Source organism: Lissotriton vulgaris, chromosome 5 (assembly GCF_964263255.1).
Source record: "Lissotriton vulgaris chromosome 5, aLisVul1.2, whole genome shotgun sequence".
NCBI classification, from domain to species: domain Eukaryota; kingdom Metazoa; phylum Chordata; class Amphibia; order Caudata; family Salamandridae; genus Lissotriton; species Lissotriton vulgaris.
In genome coordinates, this window is record NC_141693.1 from 616,339,532 (window position 1) to 616,367,445 (window position 27,914).

The 27,914-nt window shown below is 46.2% G+C and overlaps 1 protein-coding gene across 6 annotated transcripts in view; it reads right to left on the reverse strand.

The window, feature by feature from the left end:
* ARHGEF10L (Rho guanine nucleotide exchange factor 10 like) overlaps positions 1 to 27,914 on the reverse strand; it is a 763,679-nt gene that overhangs the window by 145,826 nt on the left and 589,939 nt on the right. For all 6 annotated transcript variants that reach the window (XM_086922050.1, XM_086922049.1, XM_086922052.1 and 3 more), the window contains 2 exons: positions 23,909 to 24,054; positions 16,034 to 16,215 (listed from right to left, as the gene is read on the reverse strand). In XM_086922050.1, coding sequence (XP_086778176.1) covers positions 16,034 to 16,215; positions 23,909 to 24,054 — 328 coding nt within the window. The remainder of the gene's footprint in view (positions 1 to 16,033; positions 16,216 to 23,908; positions 24,055 to 27,914) is intronic.

Here is a 27,914-nt window from a genome sequence, read left to right on the forward strand (position 1 = left end):
GGTCACTAGAGCGGGTGCTCACAATTATGTGTTGGTGTCAAACACGGGAAACCACCGGCACAAATACAGCAGTGAAACAAGGTAAGGTCTGCCACACCAGCACAAACCCTTCCTCACTTAGGTTCTTAAGATACATTTTGGGGACCAGCCCATGTGTTTTAACAAGATAAGCACTAGAACAGACAGCTGTAGGCTAAACCACTGAGGCCCAATTGCGGAGAACAGGATTTGATCTAGGACTTCTCCCTGCCCAATCAGTCACATAGAAAAGATGAAGTAAATTCCAAACAAATATGAGCAAAGTTAAAAGCAAACTGATGATCTAGGAGCCAGTCTTGTCTAATTTCTGGGTGTGGAATATGCACTAAGTGTAATTTGTATGCTCTTCTTTTCTGATGTTCATTGGCGTTTACTATTTATTTTAGCTGACTTTCCGTAAGCATGTGCTTTTGTTATTATTAACTTCATTTAAATGAAGATCCCAGGTCGAAGCCTGTGTCCTGACTCCACTCAAAATAAGCACTGGAACAAACGAGCAGGCCACACTCGAATGTCGTGGCAATTTTTTATAAAGTAAAGCATATTTAAGGATGACCATGAGTACAGCCTGCAGCAAGGAGAGAGGAAGCAAATAGGCTAGACTTGCCTCAAGCGAATTCAGTAGCAGAGCAGAGTATATTCTAGCAAGCCATAGAGTATATTCTAGCAAGCCATCTATGCTAAGGGATCACACGGTAATCCCTGCTAGTATAGCTTTGAGTGTCATAAGGACGTTTTTCTTTAAAAAAAAAAAAGAATTTGGAGTGTTCGGGTATAGAACCACCTTCCACCAGAAATGATGCAGGCAAAAGCCAGTAACAGACCTAAAAAGGCCCCTGCCAATTCGGAACAATTGGTGCATGGAAGCAAACACTAAGCTGGTGATTAAACAGGGTCTCTAGGGCCCCCGCATACTGACAAATGGAGAGGCTAGACAGGCCGCCTGGCCTCACTAGGCGCCAATATCGAAGTTGTAAGAGTTTATAGAATTTATTTATCCTAAAAGGGGAGTGTTCTTTGTTTGCAACACCTGTGCACAGACACTTTCGATAATATTCTACATTTCCCTTGCTGCCCTACGACCTTTGCATCTACTGGCTCGGGTTCCGGTTAGTACTTGTTCTTGTTAAAGGGTTTTCCTGTGAAGCAGTCTATCACGTCTACAATGTGTTATTGAAACCTTGTAGACCCTACAAGGAGTTACAGGCATTTATACTTTCAGATCCCTTCGGGAAGAAAGTTTTGACACGATACAATACAAATGAAGGGTTTTCACTAAAGGGGGGGGGGGGCATTACCTAGTGCCTTAGCTGTTTCAGAAAGGCCCGTGTCCGTCTTCCACTTCTATTTTTCTAGTTAAAAATAGTATTCGCTTCCAAGCACCCATGATCAACCAGAGTGCAAACAAAGGGGGTGGGAATAAGGATTTCTTTGAAATACCGGATTTCAAAGGTTTATGCAACAAGATCAATGCTATATGACGCTGTAGATGGCCCGTCGGCTACTTTTTTACACTCGAGCTTTTAATCTGCATACAAACCATCAAAGGCACAGACACCACCACACTCGCATAACTAATAAGGACACCCACAGGAGCGTTTGGGAAGGCCCCAAGACCCAACCCCTCTCTATCTTCAGCCATAAGGGATGGAAAACCAACACCTGATGTGCTACTGGGTAGCGAAAGAACGTGAAGAAAGGCTCACTACGCGCACATATCCACCCTGCACACCCAGCTAAACCAACAAAGTGACTTGAACCCAGAAACACATAAAGAGAAACAGAGACATTAAAAACATGTTGAAAACCACCCCGCATGCACCAGTTTGCTGGGTGATCGGTGATCTGACCACCCATCCTACTACGACAGCATCTTCCTATGCGTCAGACTCAGTGGCGGTGCGTCCATTGGGGGCGTTGGGGCGTTGCCCCACTAGCTGGACGACCGCACTGTCAAGAATTAAAAAACGGTTTTGAAATAATGAAATTTGAGCGGCGCGCAGTGACTCAGGCTCTCGCACTGCGCGCTACCGCCCCGGGACAAGCCCGACAAAATCGGGCATCACACAAGAAAGTGGGCCGTTGGGGGCGGGGCTGTGGCAGAGAGTGACAGGCAACCAAAGCAGAATAGCGTAGAAGCAGCGAGCGGCCTGCGCATGTGAAATCCAGGAGTTCTAAATCTTTTGACAGGCCCGCGCATGCGTAGACTGGTAGACCTCCCCCCCACCCCCCTAATAGCAAAAGAGAGACTGTGGCAGGGACCCGGGGCCTCGGCCTCATTATGGGCAGAATAGTACCTGCTCGTAGCCAATTCTGGCGCAGTGGCGCTGTTAACACTGCACCAGGATTGGCTACTGCAGCAGGATGTCGAGCCGCACTGTATGGCCAATCACCAGCCACTAGCAGAACAGAAGACGAAGGCGCCATTGAAGACAGCAGAGGTGGCGCGGACCCGGTCACTGCGGTCAGTTAATTTTTTTACTTTATTTTTTACCCCCCAACCTCGTGCGACCCCCTGCGCATATTGCGAGCTGCAACTGAGTAAAGCAGGAGCCAGGATTGCTGGAAGACATGCCGCGGAGCCACAGGTTCGGGTGCAGAGGATCACACGTCACGTGCATGCGTTTTCTCTTTGTGATGCACCTGGGGCAGAGGCGCCGATATCAGCAGCGTGTGTTGTAAATTGGAATAATGGGACTTGTTTGATATTGTCATAAGTAACCTCGAGGGCCTGGCCCAGGTACCACGGGGGTGAGGGACGGGTCCAATCTCAAGCGCTGATCAGATTCGGATGCGTATTGTAAGTCGGAAGTCCCTTCAACTACAATTAAGCTTAATGTGACATTACCGCACAAAGCAGTGTAGCATTGGACACTCTATGGCTCTTCATTTAGGTGAGTAAGGCATGCATGCCATTTCAAATAAAACAACTGTGCGGCTTTGGGTCCTAATCACACAGTCATCACATCTTTAATATATGTTCTAGTCTAGCAATTCAGAAATCTTAATTATATTAGGAATCATGCAGAGTAATCTGCATGGATTTAAAATATGTGAATAATACCGGGATGTATTCACTTAAAAAAAAAACTATTATTGACTCTGTCCTCTTCTTCTTGTCTGATCGTCGTCAGAGCGCCAAGAAACCGCTGGTGAACACAAACACGTGCTATGTAAAATCAATTAACATAAACTGAAACCCATAGAGGCACGCTGTGCTGTAAAAATATAGGTACATACGTTCTGCATTCATTATCTGACTATGTTCCTTGTTTTTAAAGCGGGTTGTATGTGACACGCTCCAGCGTATTTTGTCTTCTCTGATTGCACTATTTATTCTTCGTGCTACAATTGCTGAGGAGCAAGAGTTGCTGATGTATAATTCATGATGAAAAGTTTTTGGGACTTGCAGTATCTGAGATGCCATATTTGTCGAAGTGCCACGTCATGTTTGGGAGATTTTTTAGTTATTTAATTTCGATGAGTTTGGCTACTTATCTAAGACCAGTATATCAAATAACTCTGGGGTTACTTACTTACTTTGAATTTGATGGTGCATTTCAGGCATGGAATATGTATGCAAGGGCCTTCAGATTGAAACCGTTGTGTTCTGTGTAGGTTTTGAGGGGTAATTACATGCAACGGGGCCCTGGCCTATAGGTGCCCTTGCTTACAGAGTTGCTTGCTAGTCTCTAAAGGTGACCGGCAGTAATCTTTTTTGACACTCCTTGATTGTCCTGGTGAAAACTCCAGGTAGAAGGGAGTAGTAGAATCTCCTTTCTAACCGGAATTATTGCTTTCTTTGAGCAAATCCATTTTTGCAGCAAGGAAGTGCAAACGCTTTCTCTGGTGTTACCAGAAACTGTAGCTTTGTTTAAACGGACAGGGCCTGTTCATTTATCATTTGCCCCTATAGATATTAAGAACAGATGTCTCTGCCCAATAACAGTACTGTTAGTACACCTCCTGCACCTGTCCCCAGCAGTTTGACTCATTTCTCTTGTCTTCATTTAAGGCTTTCCGGTTTGTTGCCCTGTCCTACTTGTATAAACTAAAGCACAAGCCCTCAATTCTGCTGCCTACAAGTCTCAACAGCACACTACCCTGTGACAGTCCCTTAATGCCCTACCCTTCACTGTCCTAAACTATCCTGCCTTTCACTGTTGTGTCTGCACAGCTCTTCAGTGGCCTTCACTGCCCACAGTCACTATCTTGCTCTGCCCATCACTAACTGCCCTTCAGTCCACCTCCCTGCCATGCTTCTTGCTTCCTTGCACGGCCGTCTTCCTCTGCCTTCTCAGCCATGCCCTGACCTTCATTATTATTATCTCACTTTTATTATAATTTTACTACCCTGACTGTGCCAATCCCTCTCATATGGTTCCCTTCCCTCTCACGCCGATTCCACTGCTCAGCTCATCCTGAAATTTCACTGGCAACACACCGCTCTCATCCTTTCCCTTCAAGCTGAGCCTAACTGCACTTTTGCAATTGCTTTATTAACCTTCCTGCTTTCTCAAATTGCTTGAAAATGCACCATTTTCCCTCTCTTATGTTGTTCGGGCTCGCTCGCAACAGTGCAGTATGCAAATTATTTTTCGCCCTACCACTTTCAAATGTCACCAGCCGCCACTGGTCAGACTACCCAAAACAATGACAGCGGACAACAGCGATAAGTGGCTGGGTACCAATACTGAGGTAAAAGTACTTTGTCTTCAGTTCCTCTTTGAGAATGACTCAGATACCCATACCTGTGTGAAAGAGATCTCAAATGCTCTGCCCTGGGCATCCCAAGATTTTGGCGACCCAGTTCGTCAGACTTCATGGTTGAGCTACTTTTAGGTCTAAGGTTCATATGATTCAGCTACTTGTCATACAAGATGCCTCTCTTCACAGGAGAGGGCCTTGTCTAACTGATGTATGTGCTCTGCCATTGTGTATTTACCAGCTTCTGTAGTGAGTAGGGTGAAGAATGGTTTGCATATGGCAGGGTCAGCACTGAGGTGGCATGGAGGGCAAAAGAACTACATATTGGGATGCGGCTAGAATAATTACCAGCGGCGGAGATTAATGTAAGCATTCCATCCATCGCTCTTTAGTATACTTATCTATATTGAAGCAGTCATGTGCATTGCAAGGAAGTTAGTTACATCACTTGACAGGAAGTGGAGCGTCCTGTTTTCTTGTTCAGGGCAAGGCAGAAAATGAGAAAAGGTCAGTGGATTTACAGGCCGAACATGGCAGGCGAGTATCTTTCGAAAGCTAAATATTGCTTTACAGCCAAAGATGGGGCAGTGGACTCTGGGGTCTGGACAGCAGAGACGGGCTCTGATCTAATTACTTATTCTAAACAGCAGGGCACGCGTGATTGGCTCACAAGTGGCAGAAACGTGGTTCTGGAGCCAAGAGGACACGTGTACGGCAAACAGAGGAGAGGTGCTTACACTTCTACTTCGCACAGAGGAGGACTTCCTCTATCAGGATATTAAAAGAAGTGCCATTAAACTTGGAACCCCAAAAATGTAGCCATGTTGCAGAGCTCCTACTCGCCAATGTAGAGGGCCTCGGCCCCTATCAGGAGCATGGCCTGGGCCTGTAAATGGTGCAGAACGGAGGACACGTTTTCACCATTTACAGTGCATGAACCAACTTGGTAACAAGGAAAGTACGAACCTGAGCTGAAGACAGCACTGCTCAAAAACCACCACCCAGTGTTTCCAAACTGTGCTTACAGCTGGTGTTGTAACACGAGTGCTGGCATGTGAGCCCCATGCACTGTAAACAGTATGTGTATGAAAACAGGCCCAGGCCATGTGCATGGTCTTTTTGGAGAGCCATATCATAGAGCGCATGGAGCCTATGAGATCACCAAATCCAGACACTGACTCGTGAGGGAGATCTCCAAGGGGCAAGAGAGAGAATACGGGAGACTGAGGGACAGGGGAGTGGGATACGTCAATTGATGTGGCCACATGGGAGGGTGGAACTGGAGCCGGGAGGAGTCAAGGAAAGCCAAACACACAACAACGGGCAGCAGAGGGAGCTCAGTCCACCCGGATGCGCAAGTGGCAGGGGCAAGCAAGAGCCTGTGACGTTCTACCCATAATGCTTCGGGAGCAGGCTCTGTATCCAAAGACGTCGACTGATCAACATTCACCAGCGCATCTCCCGCTCTCCGTGTTTCATCGTCTTCTAGCGCCTTTTAATGATCCTCGTAAAACTATAGCACCGAAGCCCAGTGGGAGACACGCAAAGCTTTCAATTACTGCCCAGAAAAGCAGTCTTCGGCTGCGGAGGATACAAACGAGCCGAGCGCCCTGGGTGAGCGCGCGACAGCATGGACTCACCGGCGAGGAGATTAGATGATCACCGGAGGGTGCGCGTGACGCGCCGCGGAGCGCGCGAGGCAAGTGCGCAGCTGAGCATGAAGGGGAATGGAATCAAGTGCAGGGAAAGTGGTCGACTCTGAGCAAAGGGTGTGTGGAGTTCCGAGCAGGGACACCTGCTAGTCTCGTAACAAGACGGAAATTCCTAACTAGCGGGACGAGGCAAGCCCTTAGCAAGTAGGGTGACCAAGCAAGAAGGGGACTCAGGTGTCTGAATAAGAGGACTCAGATTCAGGGAGAAGGAGATGGGTGAGTTGATGCTGCCTGGGAGGCACCTGGCATTAGGGATGGCGTACTTTAGGAAACAAAAATACAAATAATTATAAAGACACTCATGACACAAGTAATACTACTACTAATAATGTTAGTATTCCTAACAATACTAAACTTAAAATTAATAACTGTAAAAGCAATCGTAGCCATCATACGCCTGTATAATACTACGGAGTATTTCAGAACTACAACTAATAGCAGTAATCTAAATGACAACAATATTTCCAATAATAATAATAACAAGGACAAGAATGCCAAAGATAACAACGCTACTACTGCTACTATTACTAATAATATTTATTCAAAAGAGTAACACACATATTAATAATAATTTGTTTTATATACTTTTGTCTGTCACAGAATGAAGCCTAATAACACTGTGATCAACAAGAGCAAATATTTACCAGCATTTTATCGCCCTTACAAGGAAGAAAGTGCTTATTTAGTAGAACCCACTAGATTTAACCTGTAAGAATCATAGTACACCCAGATCTCTGTCACTAATGAACAAGTTACTTTCCTTCGGTAACACTCTTTCTGGAAGAGACTATCTAGCCATAGATTCATCACTGTTTGAATATTCTGCAGGCGTTAGACTGGATCCAGAAACTTGTCAGGAATGCCCACCGAAACATGTCGACCAGCTTATGAACTATCCTATAGGCTGATGCAGACCATTACTTCTGGTTACTGCCTTAACTTCTGATTGTAACCTAGATGGTAACCAGAAAAGGGCTGTTTGCCGGACATCTTATTTTTGCCATATGTGAAGTGAGGGTGTAGAAGTGAATGAGTTAAAATTGAATAAGTAGTACCCTAATAATATTTTAATTTAGTGACTCCCATTGTCTAGGTTACAATCAGAAGTGATGGCAGTAACCAGGGCCCTTGATCAATTCTGACTACTATGGCTAGAAACATGTCGACCAACTTATGCACTATCCTATAAACTGATACAGACCATTACTTGTGGTTACTGCCATCACGGAATCAAGGGCAGACAAGATCAGGGGCAGGGTGAGCATTTTGAATTTGTTCTTTCGAATAAAGAAATTGAGAGGGTGCAGATTGAAAACTGGCGAAAGGCTCCTGCCCTTCATGGACACTAGAAAGTAACTGTAATACCAACCACATCCTTCTTCTGGCACAGGCACCCTCTTGATAGTAATCACAACAAGGGGTTGGGTGGGTCCAAATTGGGGTGGCTTAGTGAGCAGATCAACGATGATAGATTCAACCCAGATCTGTGACTGGGGTTGAGTGTCTGAAAAAATGTAGTACTCCATCCATCTACTTATTATGTTTGCTATGTTCGCCTAAGAGGCCATGGTATGTCCACACGTGGGTCCCTTGCTCACTTTGCCACTGGATTCAAGCTTGCCTGGCTGATATGGGGTGATACCCCAAACCAGTCACAGGATGCCCGTTTCCGTTCCAGGGAGGACTTGGCCTGGACTGTTCCCATGAGGAGCAGGGTCAAGACTGATTTCCATATGGCTGGGTCCAAACTGGGGTGGCTAAGTGAGCAGAAGATTGATGATGGATTAAGCCCAGATCAGTGACTGGAGGTGAGTCTCTGAATGGTTTCAGCACTCCGGTCTTCTTATTGTGTTTGCTACCGTCTTGATAGCTTCTTTGGCCAAAAGAGATTGCACTTCCTGCCCCAAAATGGAGAGATGACCCTCTGTCTGTCACTGGGTGGGCAGGGTAAGGTGCGACAGGGATGAAAGGAAATGTAAGGCACAGCCTTTGCAGACAATCTGGAGGACCCACCTGTCTAAAGTGATTGCTTGCCAACCCGGGTTCAACAGTGGATCTGGTCTCCCACCAGGTGTCTGTGATTCTAAGAGAACCATGACAAACGTCCCAGCACCACAACAAAGAATCTTGACATAGAGGTAGAAGAACCAGGACAAAAGTCCCAGAACCAGGAGGAGACAACGGTCCCAGAGAGAGGTTTCCACGACAGAGAATCGTGACAGAGAGGTTCTCAGAAGAACCAGGATAAATGTCCCAACATCACAACAAAGAATCGTGACAGAGAGATTCCCAGAGGAACCAGGAAAAACGTCCCAGAACCAAGACAAAGAATCGTGACAGAGGTTCCCAGAAGAACTAGGACTAACGTCCCAGAACCACAACAAAGAATCGTGGCAGAGAGGTTCCCAGAAGAACCAGGACAAATGTCCCAGCACCACGACAAAGAATCGTGACAGAGAGATTCCCAGAGGAACCAGGAAAAACGTCCCAGAACCACGACAAAGAATCGTGACAGAGGTTCCCAGAAGAACTAGGACTAACGTCCCAGAACCACAACAAAGAATCGTGGCAGAGAGGTTCCCAGAAGAACCAGGACAAATGTCCCAGCACCACGACAAAGAATCGTGACAGAGAGGTTACCAGAAGAACCAGGACAAACGTCCCAGCACCACAACAAAGAATCGTGACAGAGAGGTTCTCAGAACCAGGACAAGGGTCGTCCCAGAAAAGGGAGTGGACAAAGATCGCTCAAGAGGGGAAAAGGAGCAGACAAAGGTCGTCTCAGAACCAAGAGGGGACAAAGGTGGCCCCTGAACCAGGAGAGGTCTAAGGTCATCCCAGAACGAGGTCCCAGAACTAGGACCACGAGGGGACACTTGTCTAATGACATAGTGTCGAGAAACAGGTGTGTGGATACCCTATGTCTCTACGGTCAGTTATTATTATTATTTTTTTTAACTTGATACTGTCACACCACAACAATGCTCGAGTTTGCCTACTAGTCAAGAGCTCAGGGAGGTCTGAAAGGTCTGAAAGGTCTTCTGTTCCACAAGATAAGGCACGACCATAGACACCTGATCATTATCTCTGCACTGAAAACTTTGAGCAGCTTTTTACTGAACTTTATAACTGCATGGGATTTACGGAAATTCCAAGAGTCATAATCCGTGAACGCACATCTCTGGCACCAAACATAGAGAAAGGAGAACGTCATGAAGTCCATCATAGCCCTTAAAACAAAGCGGGAGTGCAGGCTAAAAGAAAGACAACAACACCCTCGAGACCGTTTTTAAGCATAGGTTCAAAGGGCATCCAAGGAAGAATGCTACAATCTGTGAAAAACAAGTGCTTAGAAGGAATGTACGGCGAGCCCAGAACCAGGTCTCCCAGCCCAGAAGCAGGCCAAAGAGCTCAAAACTAGGGCAAAGGTCCAACAACCAGAACCGGTACAGAGCGCCCATGCTGGAGACTACAACTGCAACTTGAACCGGGTCGGTGAACCCACAGAACAGAAACAAAGGGCCCAGAGTGTGCGAGTATGGGAGAGGAAGAAGCCCTCTAGTGAAGACAGTCTTTGCAGCTACTAAATTACTAAGACTCTCTACAAAGTGTAGAACAGACAAGTTCTATCCAACCAATACTGATATAGGAGCAATCTGTACAATGCATCCACTTGGAATTTACTCAAAACCTGGAAAATACAGGAGAATTTTGATGTGTACCACGTAGTACTAGATATGTGCAAACAAAGGAACTGTATAAGCTTATTCATCGGGCAATCACACAGTCGTAGGAATGATGGTGGCAAATATACGGAATTCATGGCAGCCTTGCTGATGTGATGGAAACTTTTTTGCTCAGAGGACACTGGTGCCGCCCATCTTATCTAAAAGTTACTAATGTTTGGAACAACAGTGATTGATATCAACATAAGCCAACATCTTCAGTAGACACAAAGGACCTCAATTTCATCAAAGCTGAGGAAAATTTCGGAACCTGCAGTTGAAGGTACAGAGAAGAAACTTGAGCGCTAATTGAGTGTTTTAAAAATAAAAACCTATGACACATAGTCCAGAACCAGAGGAGAAACAGAATCGGTACTAAGGGAACCACAAGTAATACCGTCCTGAAACACAATGATGGTTGCCGGACCAGCGATTATCTCGTCTGACCACTGCAAACATCACAAGCAGTTTTGCACCTGAAGATCTAGAAGTGTACACACGACTATAGTGTCTGCAGTTAAAACTCCTAAGTAAAAGCATGGAGGCATTGGTTCTGCAACTTATCTATGACTGGGAGCGGACGGCAGCGGTTGACTAAGTCAGATTGACTGTCTCTGTTTGGTCAGTCAGAAGGGAGTAGGTGATGATGAGGTCTATCAGTCGTGTTGCTCTTGCTCCTCACTTCTCCCTCGACAGCGAATAGCTTCTTTGCCTTTCTCTAAACATTTCTTTGCCTTCGTGACCTGAAAGTCCAAGAGGTCGCTGACCTCCTACATGTCTTTATGATTGTTGTTGTTGTCTCTCATGCTTTAAGCTTTCCTTGTGTGTGTTTCTTTTCTTTATTTCCTTTGTTCCGGTAAGGGAGAAAGATGTGTAGTATACTTGTGCTGCTCACAAGATGGCCACATGTGGTTATTAGTCCTTCTTTTGTGTTCCCACCTCCACAGCCTCCCAGAATACCCATGTGCATTCTACCTTGTACTGTTTGAGAGTTCCACTCTGGTCAGTTGATGTCTGATCAGCTGGTGAGGTGTGCACTCTGCTGTGTCTTAATACATCTATCCTGTAACTTAAGGAAAGTGTCCTGCTGTCTATGTAACTCATTTACAACAATACACTAAATGGGCTTAGCAGGTGGTGGATGCAGAATTAGTGGTGAACTGCATGCCACACTGATCTTGGCCGCAGGGGCAGTGGGCACCATGGCATCTCCTCCACAGCTTCTCGGTTACTTCTTGGGTTGGGATAGGCTGGCAGTAGGCAATGCCTTTGCCAACGCCACAAAAAGAGCACTGGAAGCGTTGTCGGCGAGGCTGGTGAAAAGGCAAAGAGAGCAAGCGGTAGCCAAATGGCGTAGCAAGGTCAGGTGGTACCCTGTGCAGAACATTTCTTGTCACCCCAGGCTTGACAAAATGTCAAAAATATATGTTTAAAAAACACAATTTTTTGCCACTTTGTCAACCCCCTCAGGGATGACACTCGTGACGGCCCGCACCCACCACACCCCCTTCCTATGCCAATGGCGATAGCCCTACTCTCTTCCAATGTTTCAAGGGCAGAGTCAAACATATCTCTGAACAAGTGAGTCCCATTGAAGGCATGTCCTTTTGGATGACTGGACAATGCCTGTGAACCCAATGGATCACAGCCACACATGGTGGCAAATAGTGCCTGTGACTCGCCCAACCAAGTTGGTGGTGTCAGTGGTGTCTGGCCCACATCACAACCATCCTGGATGGCCTGTGAGGGACCAGGGCGAAGGACTTCCAAAACACCGGGGAGAAACTGTGTCATCAACTCCCACAGGGCACGAGTAAATGGCCCAATAAACAGGCAGTGTTGACTGACATGTGTTTTGACCTCTATATTGGGAAGTAGAAGATTGAGGACTTTGGCCACCCTGCGCATGACCATTGCGTAGAAGGTATATTCTTCAGTGGCTGGGCCAGAAGGCAGAAATAAGGCAGTTTGGGAGGTGGTAACAATCCCACTACTCTCTTGCAAGTCTTTATACCAATTATGATCGGCATAGGGCTGAGCGAGGTTATCACCCTGGTCATTCTCATTATCAGAGCCAGTACCAAAGAGGGAATGCAATGAATATTGTCTGCCTTGAGGTAAAAGAAATCTCGGTGAGATTTGGTGTGATGTCAGTCGAATATGACCGGCGTCAAGTCAGCTTCGGAGAGGACAACAGAGCCACCTGTACGAGTAGCAAAGTCGGTGTCACTGTACCCCGGCTTGGCGCGGTCTTGGGTGCTCGGGCGGGATCAGAACTGGAGCCATGGGTAGAGTGGCTTAAAGGGTCCAGCTGGTGCTTAGGACAAACCCACCGGCAATAATTCATGTGGAAACACTTGTGGCTCTGTGAGGCCCAAGGTTCACCAGAGGGAGTCCGTATGGATGTGAAGAGCAGGAGCATAGCTGTGCAAAATTCTTCGATCTGGCATGGCTGAAGTCACCAGAAACTCGGGTTGTGTCAGTACCAGGTGCGGCATCGAATTCGAAGTCAATCAGCTTCTGGAGTGGGACTGGGACTGTTGGTGCCATCCGCGTTCTGCATCAGGTGGATGTACGATGGAACACCACATGTCTTTACCACGTGTCATTTACCATACAATGCCTTTACAACAAATGCCTTTACAACGCAAGGTAAGTATATGGTAAGGTAAGTATATATATATATATATATATATATATATATATATATATATATATATATATATATATATGAACCAACCCCCGTTTCCTCCCGCAATTGCTCTCGCTCCGATCGCGCTGGACACAGACAAAACTTCAGATGCTGGTTAGATTTTATTCAGCTGTCGCCATAACGTTTCGGCACAAAGCCTTGATCACATGACGATATATATATACACATACATACATACATATATTGGTTTCACTTACCATACCATATACTGATCTAACTTTGTAAAGCTATATATATATATCCACACAGAAACAGCTCTCCAAGTAGTGCTGATTGTTCAGTTTATTGAAATCTTCATCTTCATGGCAAACATAAAACGTCAGACGCGTTTTGCAAATGGTTAGAAATTTGGAAGAAAGTTGCAAAAAGCGGTCTCAGAGACAAGAGCAGCTCCAGATCCATATCAGTGAGGCACAGGAAAAATGAAAATGATGTCAGCAAATGTGAGTGGCACCTATATAGGCCCCGCATTTCATTTCCAGAGCCGAAAGGTGCGAGTGCAGACCTGCAAGGTGCCACCTTCCAGCGTGCAGAAGCATAGCTGAAAAGTTGGCGGATCCAATCTGATGCCTGGGGAATATTCAGAATGTGATGAATCTGCAGCTAGAAGTCTCTAACTGGAACATTAGTAAACTGACCGATTGATCTTACAAGCTACTGTAAAGATAGTTGCAATTTCCTAGATCGAGTATAGGTGTCTTGTACAAAATCTTTCTGTTCGCAAATTTCCATGCGCCTTTTGGTATTATGCAATTTGACTTTAACCTACAAATACCAGACCTTGGTAGGAGGATGGCTGATTGGCACCTTGACGTTATTAACACATGTGAAGGTGCCGGCACATAAATCAAAAACATACACTTTTAGGATTCCAAATCAGTCTATCTGGTATCTGCCAGACAAAGTTACTCCTCAGCAATTTGCTCAAATAATCAAAAGGTACACAAATTGGACAGGAATTGGAAAACAAAAATGGTATAACAATATTTTAGGGCTTCCTATGGCAGCAGAGAGGGCCAAGGTTATAGCATTATATGTACTAGGCTTGTACCCGGTCCAGAGGCGGTGCTTGTGTCTCCCTTTACTATTATCAAAAATGGGGTTACCCTATAAAGTCAAAGGACCTGGGTATCATATGGTACAAAACTACAGCGGTCCCAGACTGTCGTGGTATTTAGAAAAAAAACTCTACTTAATAGTTATTGAGGCACAAAAAGATCAAAGGAATACATACAAAGGTCACTGCCAAACAATTCTTGGACTGAAAACAACGTTTATTCAGTCACAAAAAGAATATTACTTCAATTGGGTATAATCAAATGATTACAATATATCATATCTTCACGGTTATTGCAGAGGAGAGGAGGTAAGTGAAAAGTAGGTTTTAAGAGTGAAAGAAAAACAGGGAAAAGATATACAGGAAATTCAGTTGCTTTTGGCATTATAAGGGGACTTATATTAGATAGAAGCAGTCTCCCTTAAGGTATTATGGCCTACCTATAGTGACATTTTGAGTATAACACACTAGGTTAAACTGTTTTAAATCACAGTTCTTATCTTCATCTGTGGGTTGGGAAGGGGCAATAGTAGGGTGTGGGCCTGTCAAGGAGTGTCGACGTTTCGACCCTATTGCCGAAGGGTGGGTTTGTTCCCCAGCAGCGGGTCTTCTTCAGGACGGGTGTGGGGCGGGTGGGGGCTGAAGGCGTCCGGATGCTGAGTAGGTGAGTAACAGGGGCTGAAGCCTCAAGTAATTGTAAGTATAACGTCCTGTCGGTCCATGAGGAGAAAAGGGGGAACGTGTCCCAACACCGCTCAATCGGGATGCGGCGTGTGTGAGCTGAACGCCTGCAGCGTGACTGATTCCCGGCGAGCTGCCAGGGACCCCACTTACCGTGGACCCTTGGTCTAATTTAAGGATCACATTACCTGAGTTTAGAACAAGCTGACAGGCGTTCAGCTCACACACGCCACATCCCGATTGAGCGATGTTGGGACACGTTCCCCCTTTTCTCCTGATGGATCGACAGGACGTTATACTTACTATTACTTCAGCCCCTGTTACTCACAGGCAATAGGGTCGAAACGTCATTTTTTTTCCAATAATCACGACAGTCTGGGACCGCTGTGTCTCCCTTTAGCCAGACTGACAGAATGCTGAATTCTGCACATCTTATAAGCAGTGTAACTTCAGTCCAGCTTCTATTCCATCAGTAACATGTTCTTTGGTTGAAGAACAGTAGTTCTGCTTTGGTGCAGGCTACGATTCCATAAAAAAAAACCTTTTAAAAAAACTATTTTAATGGTTACAAAAATTATCAATCCAAGAAAAAAAAATCACATGCCCACCCTTTTTCATCTTCCATACCAGCATCCTCTCACCCCCACATTCAATCTTCATGACTTTGCAAAGCTTCACCTTCAACAAATACAATGATAGGCTATTTTAAATGTGTTATCCTTTCAAAATACTCCCTGGGACTGGATTGAGTGGGACTGGCTTTGTAGGCATCAAGTCTGTGGGGTATTCCACAACTAAGTATAAGTCACAACATTGAGAGACAAAATACTGACCTGCAGAAATATTGAGAGCAGGATAGTGACCACCATTTCAGCCCGAGGGCAAGTATACTTACTAGTCTGAACTCCACACTATTTATTATGAAGATTTGTATACATAGATGCTGTATTCTTAACTCTGCATGTGTGTACCATGAAGATACAGACATAGATGTAATTACTTACCTAATTCAAAACCTACACACCCTGAAGATATGCCTACTTTCTATTCATCAAGGTACATTAATGTGGACTTAGAAATAATAAATCTATACTTACCTATATATCCTAAACTTGAGTCAATAATCGCAGTTGATATCCTGCACTCCACATTTTGACCGGTCGATATTCTGCACTGGATATTGTGGCATAACACCAGCCTGGTCTGAGTCTTCACCTCAGCATTCTTTGGTTAGGAATTACCTAAGGAATTCCCCTTCTCCAGGTGTACAGCAGTTAGTGGTGGAGGTGGGGGGATGGGGGCTCATATCTACCTTTACACTCAGCACATGCATACCCTAGTTATGAAATCACTGCCAAAAAAGGATTTATTTGAGCTCTTGGCCCAAGCTCATACTTACTTTGCGCCTGACTTGAGGATGAAGGCTTCCTTGCTGCGGGGTACTGTACCGCAATGCTCTCTTTCTCATAGCTGCCACTCTCCTGACCAACCTCCACCGCTTGGACCTGTGGCAGGGCCGCACTCCACTTCAGGACATACTTTGGGCCCACGGGCACCAGGCTGCTGATGTCAGGCTGGCCCCTGTGACAGGGGAAGCACATACATGTTCAGGTCAGAGAATTTCATTTCTACTTTTACCACTACACTTTTCCATGACAACCTAGCAGAGGATGGCACAACAACTTTCCTGGGATTGTAAGCAGAAGTACAGAGAAAATGCCTTAACACCCACACTGTGCCCATTCCAGGTTGGCACGCACTCTTATATATATATATATATATATATATGTATTACCAAACACAGCCAACAGTCGTCTTTGGCCCGGTGACCTGGCATCTCTCCAGTGTGAGTTTGCTGCTCGGGATGGTCCCTCCCCACATCCTGGCAGCACAAACCAGTTCCTTGCAGGTCTCTGGGGTCTGTTATGGAGCCGGCCCTCGAGGCCCCCTTCCGGGGCAACCTCTGCTAGAAGGGATGGCCAGGCTGCCTTTCCTCAAGAAAGTCATCCCTGTCAGGCATCACACCATGGACACAGATTTTTAAAAAACACATGCCTCGTTCAAAAACAAAAATATATATAAGGATTTAACAGAGGTGCACATTATAACAAGCATTCACTCGCGGAACTTACCACTTGTTTTGACTTGTTTGAATTCATTCTGATTTTTAATGTGATAGACAAACAAGGATCATGCATGTGCGCCATGGCTGTGTCACGGATTGTAGTCTATTCGGACCAAGCGAGGTGCCCAAAGTGCTACCCTGATAGTGGTGATAGGCTACGGGCTTCAAAGGAGATATGCAGTTTGACAGCGGAGGTTCCTCTTCAATGGTGGAGGAGCATCACCCCACTGCCTGGCTCAGAGCCAGGATGTGAAAAATAAAATGACGTTCTATCATTGTTTTATTTTTCATTTGCCACTTCTGAGCCTGCACGTGCCGGAAGGGTTGAAGTTGATACATGGGAGGGGGGAGGAGGAGTGCCATGTGCAATTCTAAGTGCTCATGTGGGTTTGGCCAGCTGGCTCAGGCTGCAATGAACTGCCAGGCTGAAGAAACCCCACAGGCTCCCTGACCTAAGCCAAGCGTATTTTCAGCCCTGTCTGGCCAATCCCTGTGCTCCTCTCAGCATGAGAGCAGCACAGGGATTGCACAGGGAGTCTGGCCCAGGGGCTGCTGGGACCAGGAAGAGCAAAGGAGGTGTGATGCGGGTGGCAGCCTGCAGCTTAAGCTAAGTTCTTTTATTTTTATATTATTATCAACATCCCCGCACTCCCCCTCCCATGTTCCCTCCACCCGCCCCACCACCCTCTGTTTGTGGCGGCCACCTCTGCAGCATGAGTGGGGTTTTGGCAGCATACCGTGTAATGATCAGTAGGATAGAACAGGTTCTTTTTAACCTGTCACTGGAGTGAGGCCTAAAGGTTCATTCAATTAAACCTTTGGTGCTGTGTGCTAAACTCACATTTAGCCTACATTGATTTGGTGTGTAGTGCTGTGTAGTACATTAGTGGGGTATCTGTGCTGGCTGTATGTGTGCCTGGAAAGGGGACAATACAGGGATAATTCAGTACTGTGAAGTGCATGTGTACTGAATGCATGTGCTGTGTGTATGGTTTCTGGGTTCCAATTTTGGAGATCCAGGTTGGCATGGTGAAACATTAGGAGAGGAGGTAGAGGAATCCTCCGAAGGAAGATTTGTGTTTTGCTGCATTCTTCTGAGCCAGGTGGGACACAGACGAGAGGTGAGTGCCAGGCTTCCCCGGTACAATTCAAAGGGTGCTCTGATTCAGTGAAAGGTCACATGGAAGGCGTTTGGCACACCTCAGGAAGTCGATGGGGATGACGAGAGAATAATGAAGAGAACGGGCGAGGCCCTGGGAAAACCTTTTTGATACACATATTACTGTGGCTAACATTCAGGTGTGAACTCTAGTCACTCCCATGGCCTGTGTTGAAGAGATATCAGCTTTGGAGTCACTCCTGCAGTAGCATACTGCTTTCAAGAGGGAGAACGGGCCGTGGAGTGGTCACTTAAAAAAAAATCAGACTCCCAACACAAACTTCAAAGACTTAGATTCTAAATTACATTTGGTGCCTGGAAATGGACAATAAGAAGAGGAGCTTAAGACCCCCAAAATCTAGCAGGCTGTGTGAGGAGGGGAAGCTCTGCAAGACTTCTGCCGGTGACCAGGACTGGGGATCAAGGCCTGCTAGTCTCCCTACTCAGTGGGAGACTTCACCCAGGGTACCCAAGACCACCTGCATTGGAGCCTGGAGTGCCAGAGACGCCTGCCTGCTTGCTAAAACCAGTGTGCCCTGTGAGGAAGAAAACAGCAAGGAATAGAGCAAGGTCTAGTGGGGAGCCCTGCCGAGTGGACTCCCTTTGCGAGGTGTGAGAAGACAGCTCTTGAACCAATCAGGGTGAAGTCCCTGTGCAGGACGAAGTCAGCGACCCTCTTTTGCCAGGGGAGGGCTGCCCTGATTTGAGCCTTGTGCACCAAGGTGCAAAATCAGTCAGAGCCCATGCATTGTGAGGAGCCAGCTACCCTGTATGGCTGGAAGGGCCACCAAAAGTGTACTGCCGTGCTGTGAGGACCCTAGCCCTTGTGCAGTGGTGAGTTGTGACCACGTATGACAGGAGAGCCACTGCGAGAAGATTGTCGTGGAGGCAGGGCCGTATCCCTTGTGTGTCGCGACCCCATCTGCCAGAAGAGGCCACCGCTGAGGAATTTGATGTGCCAAACAGGCCGGTGCCCATGAACAGAGAGGATACATTGACCCTGCATGCCAGAAGTTGTCACCAGGAGTTAGAAGATGTGTGTGGTTGTTTTTGAATGTCGTATTTTTCCTTTGTGTTGTTACTAGAAATAAAATGTTTCCCTTTTTTTTAAATAAAAAGTGGGTATCTGAGTGGACAGTGATGTATTGCTACTGCTGTGTGCAGTTTTGCATTGTGAGCCTGTGTTCACTCCCCTGTATCCACCTACCCCTTACATCCTTCTACAAGGGAGCCTTGAACTACTCAGGCCATGCTATTTCTGAGAGTCAAGTGCTGAAGAGGTACTTGGCTCAGTTGCTCAGAATCATTTAGTAGGTCAGGACCTGGGACATCAGGAGTAAAAAGCTTCAACCCCCACGGTTTGGTCCAGTAACCCTCTCTATGCCGTGGCCCTCTGAAAGGGGTTCTGACATGTAGGAAGGCCGATAGAATCTTTAGAGGGGTCAAGATATGGAGTCATCTTTGTAGATACTTAAAAGCTTTAAATACAGCTATGTGGTTCTCCAGGAGAGTCACAGACTATCAAGGGGAGCAGCAGCACACAAGATCCTCCACTCTCATAATATAGCTTTGAAAAATACAACTACCCTGAAGTTAACTAAAAAAAGTTACTAAGGGACTAAAGTTTTGATAGCAACTAATTAGACATAAAAATGATAAGGCTTATGGCATGCAGTAGTATCAGGACAAGCAAGGGAAAATATGTCCTTAGCCCTCATTAGGAGTTCTCAGCAGTATCCTTCGATGATACAGCACTGGCTGATTCCTAATGTTCTGGTTTTTCTTGCATTTGGGATTACAAGGTGCGCGAAGATGAGCCTGGTTTCACTGGGTGCAGAAACGCATCTGTAAAACCGCAAAGGTTTCCATGGACTAATACCACCTGCTTAGGGCAGGTGGAAAATATCAGCATAAATAATCCCGTAAACAGGAAAAACTTGTGGTACTTGACCTGATAATTCTGGTCCCTAGATTATTGCTCTTTCCGGGGTCACAACTAGTATGGATGGGACCTATCACAGAGACATTGACCGGAATCATTAATACCACCCCCTGGTCTCTGCCCATGGATTTTCCAACCATCTCATTATGAAGGTCCAGAGAAGGATGTAGTTAGCTGCTCATGGGCATGTCGAGTTCTTCCCACAATGCTTTGTGTTTGCACCATCATAATATACTAGTAGCCCAAGAACAACTAGGGAAATTTCAAAGTGGTATGGATCTGTTCCATAACATGTTTTCAAGCAAAACTCCCAAACGCAGGGGAAAAGGGTAGTCACCCAGGCGCCATCATGTGGTGGGAGAAGAAACAAGGTGTGGAGGAAAAAGAGGATGTCCGAAGGATGCACACTCAAATCACAAAGGGAAAAATTGAGTGGTCACTGGTCACAACAGTTCTGGAAAGTTTATGTGCAATTCTTGATGAGGCAGCACTTGAAGCTTCCTGGTTAGTATGCGACTGAAACCCATGTAGCTATTTCACTTCTGAAGTTAGAGTGTTAGGTTACACTTTCAAGCCTGCGTGTTAGACCACACCTGAACCATGCTGGATAAGCCAAACCTGAAATCTCCTGGTAATGCTGTATATGAAGCATCAAAGTAGGGTCACCCCAGAAGCTTCATCGTTAGAGTATATCAGAAGCCTCAAGGTTGGCCGCATTGTAACACTGTGGTGAGGCGGCCCCTGAAGCCTCTGGCAAGGTCACACCAGAAGCATTGTGTTAGTAAAGCTATCTTCTACATTGGGTTACACAGCAAGCACAAGTTATGAAGACAGGAGAGCTGAGAAAGGTGCTTCTCACAAAGGCAACTATTCAAGTGCAGGGACACCAGGGCCCAACCAATATATCCTTCCCGGGCAGGCTAGAGGACAAACCCAGGGCAACCAGAACACAAGTATCATGTTCACCCAGTAATGATATTGTACAGACACAGATTACCCAGCCTTTACCACCCAGGCATGCTATCACACACATGAAGAAAATCCAGGGCCAATCCAGCCCAACCCTGAAAGGATTCCAGGAGCACACTCGTATTTCCTTTTTATGTGACACCAAGCAAACTACTAAAAGGTTCTTCATGTATGTCAAAGCTGGTTTTCAAACACGTTTGCCAACCCTCTCCCACCTGTGCATCGTCCTAAACACTAACATGTAATTCTGGAATCATTTTCTATCGCTTCCTTGTTTGTTACCAGGAAGTAACTCCCACATAGGTGCACAGGTTTGTGAAAGGACTGATCTCAGTGTAGATTGGAGGCCTCCCGAGAAGCGCATCTCTCAGCAGGTGTAGCACACACACAACAGTGCACCCACCCGTTGTTAGATCCATTTGCGGGGGTACACTGCGTTCTCCACCACCAGAGCACCACACCTGCAGATTCATGAATGGTGCAGCTCCCGCCCACCCCCAAAACAGGTCCCCTCCGTCATTGGAAATTTGTAAAGATTTTAATTATTCATACAATAAACTATGTCTTGACTTGACTTAAGTTCCCCTCTGTCACTCCTTAACCCACATGCACTGAACTTCGCCCACTGCCATGCCAAGGTTCCTAAAGCACTCTTTAGCACCTCAAGCTGTTTGCTCTAGTTCCCGCCCCAACAAACACCCAAGCCTGTTGCCCCATCCCCACAGGATCACCACAGGCACATGCCACCCACCTGACACTGGGTCTGAGGAAAGAAAAGATGAAAGGTCAGTAATATGTCCCTCAAGAGCTCGACTCGTAGCACCCCGAAGTTAACCCCTCGAGCCCGAGATCACCTCAGGAGACAGTATTGGTGAGCGCTTGGCTGTGTCACCACCAGTGCGCCTACAACTTTGAACCGCAATTCCTCAAACACCCCTTAAAATAGCGCATTAAGCAAAACACTCAAATAAATCAATTTCTTTTTTGAGTTACATTCCCTACATTTTTGCCAAGCCCCTCTTAATTTCCAAGATCTATACCTTTGTTGGGAACAAACTCCTACTCCTTAGTACCTTGCCAGTGGTCCTTCCTCTGTGTTTTCTGCAGCACAGAACTATGGACGTCCAAAGCAGTGGTGCATGAGCTTGGAAATATACGTGCAAAATGCACTGGTCTCCTCAGGTAAGAGATCAAACGACAGTTGTGTACAGGGTGTGGGAACAGATTGCTGGAGGCAAAGCAGTACGAATGACAGTCTTTTTTGTAGCCCACGATGAATTCCCTGATGCTGGTGATATGCGGGAAAAGGAAAAGGAATCTGCTGTGCCAGGCAGGTTACCCTTTGCCATGCCTACTGCTCAATATCTGGTCATCAGGGAGCTGGAGATGCAGCGCGTGCCCTACTGAGGGGCCCCTCCTCTACAAGAACATGCACACTACGTCTCACCACCTAGGATATGCAATAAACAACAAACTACTCCACCCACAGAGCAGACACCCACAGAGCTGCCAGCATGGTTACCCCTTGAGTCACACAGTGCTTGGACTCCACTGTCGAACACGTCCACTCATAGCTCGTGGACCCCAATGCTGAAGTAGTTTAGCCGCACAACTTATTCATGCCTCCACTGAGCAATACAAATAAACAGTTCCTACGCCACCCGAAGGCCCCTACACCCACACAGAAACTGTGAACCACTCCACCAACTTGGACCCCTTCACCCATGCAAACCCACCTTATCACAGCTGGTATCCCTCCCTATCCCACCCTAACAGAGCATGGGGCTCACGGCTGAATCGCAGCACACCTGCAGAAAGCACCAGCCTCAATGTGCACGCCTTCACACACCACATAAGGATTCTTCATTAAATCCCTCCACCTAATTCCACTGTTGAACCTCTAATGCCAAAAACAACATACAAGCCCTGCTGTCAAATCCCACCACACACAAAGTACATCCGCCCCACTGGTGGATTACACTGACTAACCCCTTAGCAGGTGTCCCACTGTCATACTCCACTCACACATCAACCCTGCCCCCTCCCCCCCAGACACAGCACGTGCCGAAAGTGTAAATGGCAGTTTTTAAACAACTCATATTTAATTTACTTTTTTTAAACATATCGAAATGTCGGCTGCTGGTTTAAGGAATGTTATGAACGAAGGTACTCGGCCATTTTTTTTAATAACCTTTTTAACAGCACAAGCACCTCCCTTCCTCACACCCCCACCTCCCGGCAGCAACATCTGACAGTCAAACTTTACCAAGAAAGCTGCCCACCTCCTGCCATAGTTACTGGGCAGGCAACACCTTATTTTCGACCTTATCCATTTCGTCCCCATGTTTGCGTCTTACTGGGAATATCTGGGAAAATACATGATTTAATCCCAAAAGATGACGAAGAAGGCGTGCCCTGGTAACTAGAGGCTGTGGAAGGTCCTCTCAGACATCATACTGGTGAACCCACTCCAAAGGATTGGAACACCGCAGCATGTCAGGTCACAGGGTAAAGAGCATGTCCTAGTCTCAAGTAGTCATACCCGCCCCTTACTACACCACACATTATTCTGCCCTGTTACACGGAATAAATGAAGCTGGGAAGGGCTACATCATTGGGGCCGGAATGATCACCTCCTCCCGAGCCCTTAATGTAAAAACAAACGGATTATACTCATTGGAGCAAAAAATGCACTAGTCTCTCACCCCATAATGGCTGAGCCCAAAAAGCAACAAAAAAAACACCATATCTTTCCCCTCTATAGTGCAGGGGAGGCCGAAGCGACTGGCTCTGCCTCAGCTCCACATGTATCACAAGAGTGCCAGGATGTTTTGACCAGAGGCGTCGCAATCACTGGTGCAGCAGCAGGTGCAGTAGCACCGGGACTGTGAGGTTTCATCTGCACCTTAATTATGGGTGTTTTCAACTTCCCAACGGGGAGCACGGGACCTAATTAACATATTTGATTTGTTTGCCCCTTGACACCCTTGCTGAGTCACTGTCGTGGGAAATCGCGATTCCCTCTCAGACTGGCGCGCCTCTGATTGCGCATGCGCAAATGTTCACCGATCGCACGTACTTGAAATTGATGTTTGCGCACACGAGCACGTCATTCAGCAGGAACAGTTTCCGCTCCTTGGACTTGATCTGTTGCCCGCGGTCGCTGTACACAGTCTCCGTCAGCGTCTCGCACAGAAGCAGCTGGCGCGTGCCTGAAGTCAGCATCTGCGGTGGAAGGAATAGGGTGAGAAAGGGAAGTAAAACGGTGTGAAAAAGAAAAGCGTGTGCCCAGAGGGACGGGAATTAGAAGAAGAGATGGCAAAGAAAGGTAGTTCGAAATTCAGGTGTACAGGAGCATCAAAAACACGAAACAATGAAAGGCAACGCAATGTAATTCACATGTTTTATTAGGTAAATACAACGAGGGAAAGACACGGAGGAAATAGACTGAAGAAACTAGGCAAAATAAACTAAACAAGCAAGGGTAAAGACAAAACGAGTTACATAAATCAAGAGTGTGAACAAATATTATGGAGAAAGAAGAGGCGAATGGAGAAAATAAAGTAAAAATGATAGAAACGTGAGCGTGTTAAAGAAAACAGGATGAAACAAGTAAAAAAGAGATTTTTTTTTATATAAGTACAAGAATGAAGAGATATAAACGAGACCAAAAGCAACATTAGTTGGAAAAATTAGAGGTGATATAGCAACAACAGAAAGAAGAGGAAGTATAAAAAGAAAAATGGAGATAAAAACTACAAAGAGTGGGGACGGGAGAAGGGACGAAAGGAAGGACATAGGTCAATGAAGTAAGGTGTGAGAAATGGAGACTAAAGGGAAGGAGGGAAACGGAGAAAGGAAAGGAGAAAGTAATACAGAGAGAGGAAGGAAAAGTGGGATAAGGGAAGACGGAGGACAGTGGGTAGGACTAAAGCTGGAGGGGGGGGGGGGCGGAGACTTCCTAGAACGGGAAAGAGGTTGTGTGTCAAGGAAGGAAGAAAGATATATACGAAAGGGAGGATATTTGGGAGCTGGTGGCGGGAGGGAAAGGAAGGGAGAAAAGAAAGGAAGAAGAGCAGTCGAGAGGGAGGATAGAAGGGTTGTGGAGAGGGAATAAATAGAGTGGGAAAGGGTGAAAATAGGAAGATCAGAGTGTGGTTGAACTTGAAAATCAGAGGGCGAGTTGAAATATGGGTGAGAAGGGTTTGAGCGAAGGATAGCAGGAGTGGAAGGAGAAAAGGAAGGAATGAGGCGGAGTCAGAAACAGAATGAAGAAGGGAGAAAGGTTAGGGTGAAGGGAGGCCAGATGGAAAGGAGGGAAGGGATAAGGAGGGAAGGGATGAGGAGGGAAGGGATGAAGAGGGAGGGGATGAAGAAGGAGGGGAGGTCGGGGGAGTGAAGGATGGAGTGAGTGAAGGAGAAAGGGAATGAACTGAGGGAAAGTGGAAGGGTGGTGGGGCCAGTGGGAGGAAGAGACAGCAGGAGGATGGATAGAATTGGGGAGGAGCAAAGGAAGAAATTAAATTAAAACATTAAAAAAAGCAGGAGGAAAACTACATAAAGAAAGAGTGTGGGATAAAAGTTGTGAAGATCAAATTAGAAGAAAGAGTAAGAATAGAAAGAAAGGTGCTGGAGAATAAGGGAAGAATATCATTACAGTGTGAAAAGGAAGCAGATAAATTAGAAACTGGAGAAGCATCAGTTGCAGGCCGGCGGCTTCAGCCTACACCCGCCAGCCTGATTCACGGCAAGGAGGGCCCCCACTGTCACCACAGTGCCCGGAGGTGCTCTAAAGGACGCTTTTCCCCCACACATCACGGGATGCACACGGGACGCACCCGGGCCAAGAGCTGGTTCGTCCGCAGCCGGCAGAGGCTGGGCTGGGCCCTTGCTTTCTTTTGGAGGGACTCTCTGCTGCTCCTGGCAGTGGGCCGACACTGATGGGACCTAATGAACATGGAATAAACGTAATCTTTTACACCCTCTCATTGTATCTACAAGTCTTGGAAGTACTTTGTTATACTGGCGGCGAGGATGGGATTGGAGTTCACCTTCTTTTCGTTCAGTCAAAACGGAAGGCGCCCGTAGATGGAATCTCAATAGGGTGGTTGTTCTCAGAAAGGATTTGGTTGTTAAGGATGTGTAGTATTCCTACTTGGAATGTTCTTATAGAATTGTTATGTTATACTGTGGGTTGAACGTTCTGTACCTGGGAGTTGGGTTGGTGGAGTTGGACTTCTGATGGTTGTGGATGTATAAGCTGTTTCTCCTGCAATAAACTACTCTTATCTGGAAATCCTGTCTACTGGATTATATCAGGATGCAGTGGTGGTACCCATTGCAGAGGTGCCTATGAGGAAGTCTACTAGCAACACTAAACTGCCTTTATACTTCAAAGATTATCTTTTGGATTAAAATGAAGGGGGAAAAAATGAAAAGGAAAATGTAATCTACTGGAAATGCTTATGACTTTAATGTTTTCTTAAAACTGTATGATCCCCATGTATGAAATTGCGCACCCTTATAATGCATAGTGTCATGTTTCTTAATATTTGTTGAATTTGTTTTATGGCGCATATGTACATAGACTGTAATACATTTTTGTTGCTGTTAAGGGGGGAAGGTGCATGGTATCTCAAGTGCTGATGTTTGCACTGGAGAGTATCCCGGGTAATGGAATGGAGTGAGGTCATAGAGTGTGATAGGAAGAAAGGGGACGTTGATGGTGAGGAGCTGTTGGTGATGGATGGGACCTAATGAACATGGAATAAAAGTCATCTTTTACATCGTCTCATCGTGTCTACGAGTCTTGGAAGTACTTTGTTACAGCTGCTTTGTGACCTTGGATGTATGTGGCTTTATTAAAGACCTTAAGTGCCATTCTCATCTGTTCTAGGCCTTCAAGCTGTATGTTTTGAGATCTACACCTATCGTTTTGATTATTTATTACAATGCAAAATGAGGGTCAAGTGGGACATCTAACCTCACAAGTCTATGTTGTGCCATTGATTCCCTGGCGGGGTGGCCTAGGGCAGGAAAAGCGTGTCCGGGCTGTGGATTTGAATATCATTTTTGTCTTAGTCCCCTAGTCTCTGATCGCGCTAAATCACAGTGTATGATTACAGATGGGCTTCATATGGTACGCACACTAGAAGGTTCGGAGTTAAATAGTTTCTTGTACTCTTACAATTTGGTTTTTCACACCAGAGAACCTGGCAAATTCATCCACGCCACATATCCCACTAACGTTTAAAGGGAGGGGCAAGTGCAACTATTACTGATTTTATTTTTGTCTTAGCCTCCTTGTATCTGTCTATTGTGGATTTTATCATTATTCACAGCCCTTTCAGTGACCACAACTCCTTGTCTTTGGTTTTTGAAGGGGTAAGGGGTGGGCTTGGTCTGACACCAAAGATGTCAGGTGAAGTTATCCCCTCTGAACTGGGTAGACGATTGAGGTAGTCACAGGTAGACTCCAGAGTCTTCAACATGTTGCTTTTCTCAGCTTGTCAGCAGAAGATACTTACCTGTTTAGATCCATTCCCCCTGGGGGGTGGGGGGGCGTGGGTGGATTGGTGGGGGTTGATTTTGAGAGCCTTGGCACACATTTCCCAGAAGGTTTTAGCGCTGTTAGTGGCCCCAGCAAACAAACCTAGTTTAGATAATCCTAAATTGTTTGATTGTGGTTTTTGCCTTTTGAAGGCGGCTCTTAAGCAGACCCCTCGAGATAAGGAGTATGTGGCCAGTTGTCGTATAGACTATAAGAAGGTACTTAAGAGACGCAAGCCCACTTCATGGAGGTCTGCCTGGGCAGATCTTATTCAAGCCAGTGAGCTGAGAGCTATTGCCCTTTTATGGCGGGTAATAAATAGGCCATGTTTTGTGGAGCCCGTGGTGCCTACCTTATGTCATCATATCTCCACACACCAATGGGTGGATCATAGCAAGGGTGCATACCATTTTGGATTTACTGAAGGGGTGGAGAATGAGGCAGGCCTGATATCAGGGAGAGCGAATGTCATCTTTACCCATGAGGAAGCTTGCCAGGGAATTCAGGCTCTGTCTCACAACAAGGCTACAGGACC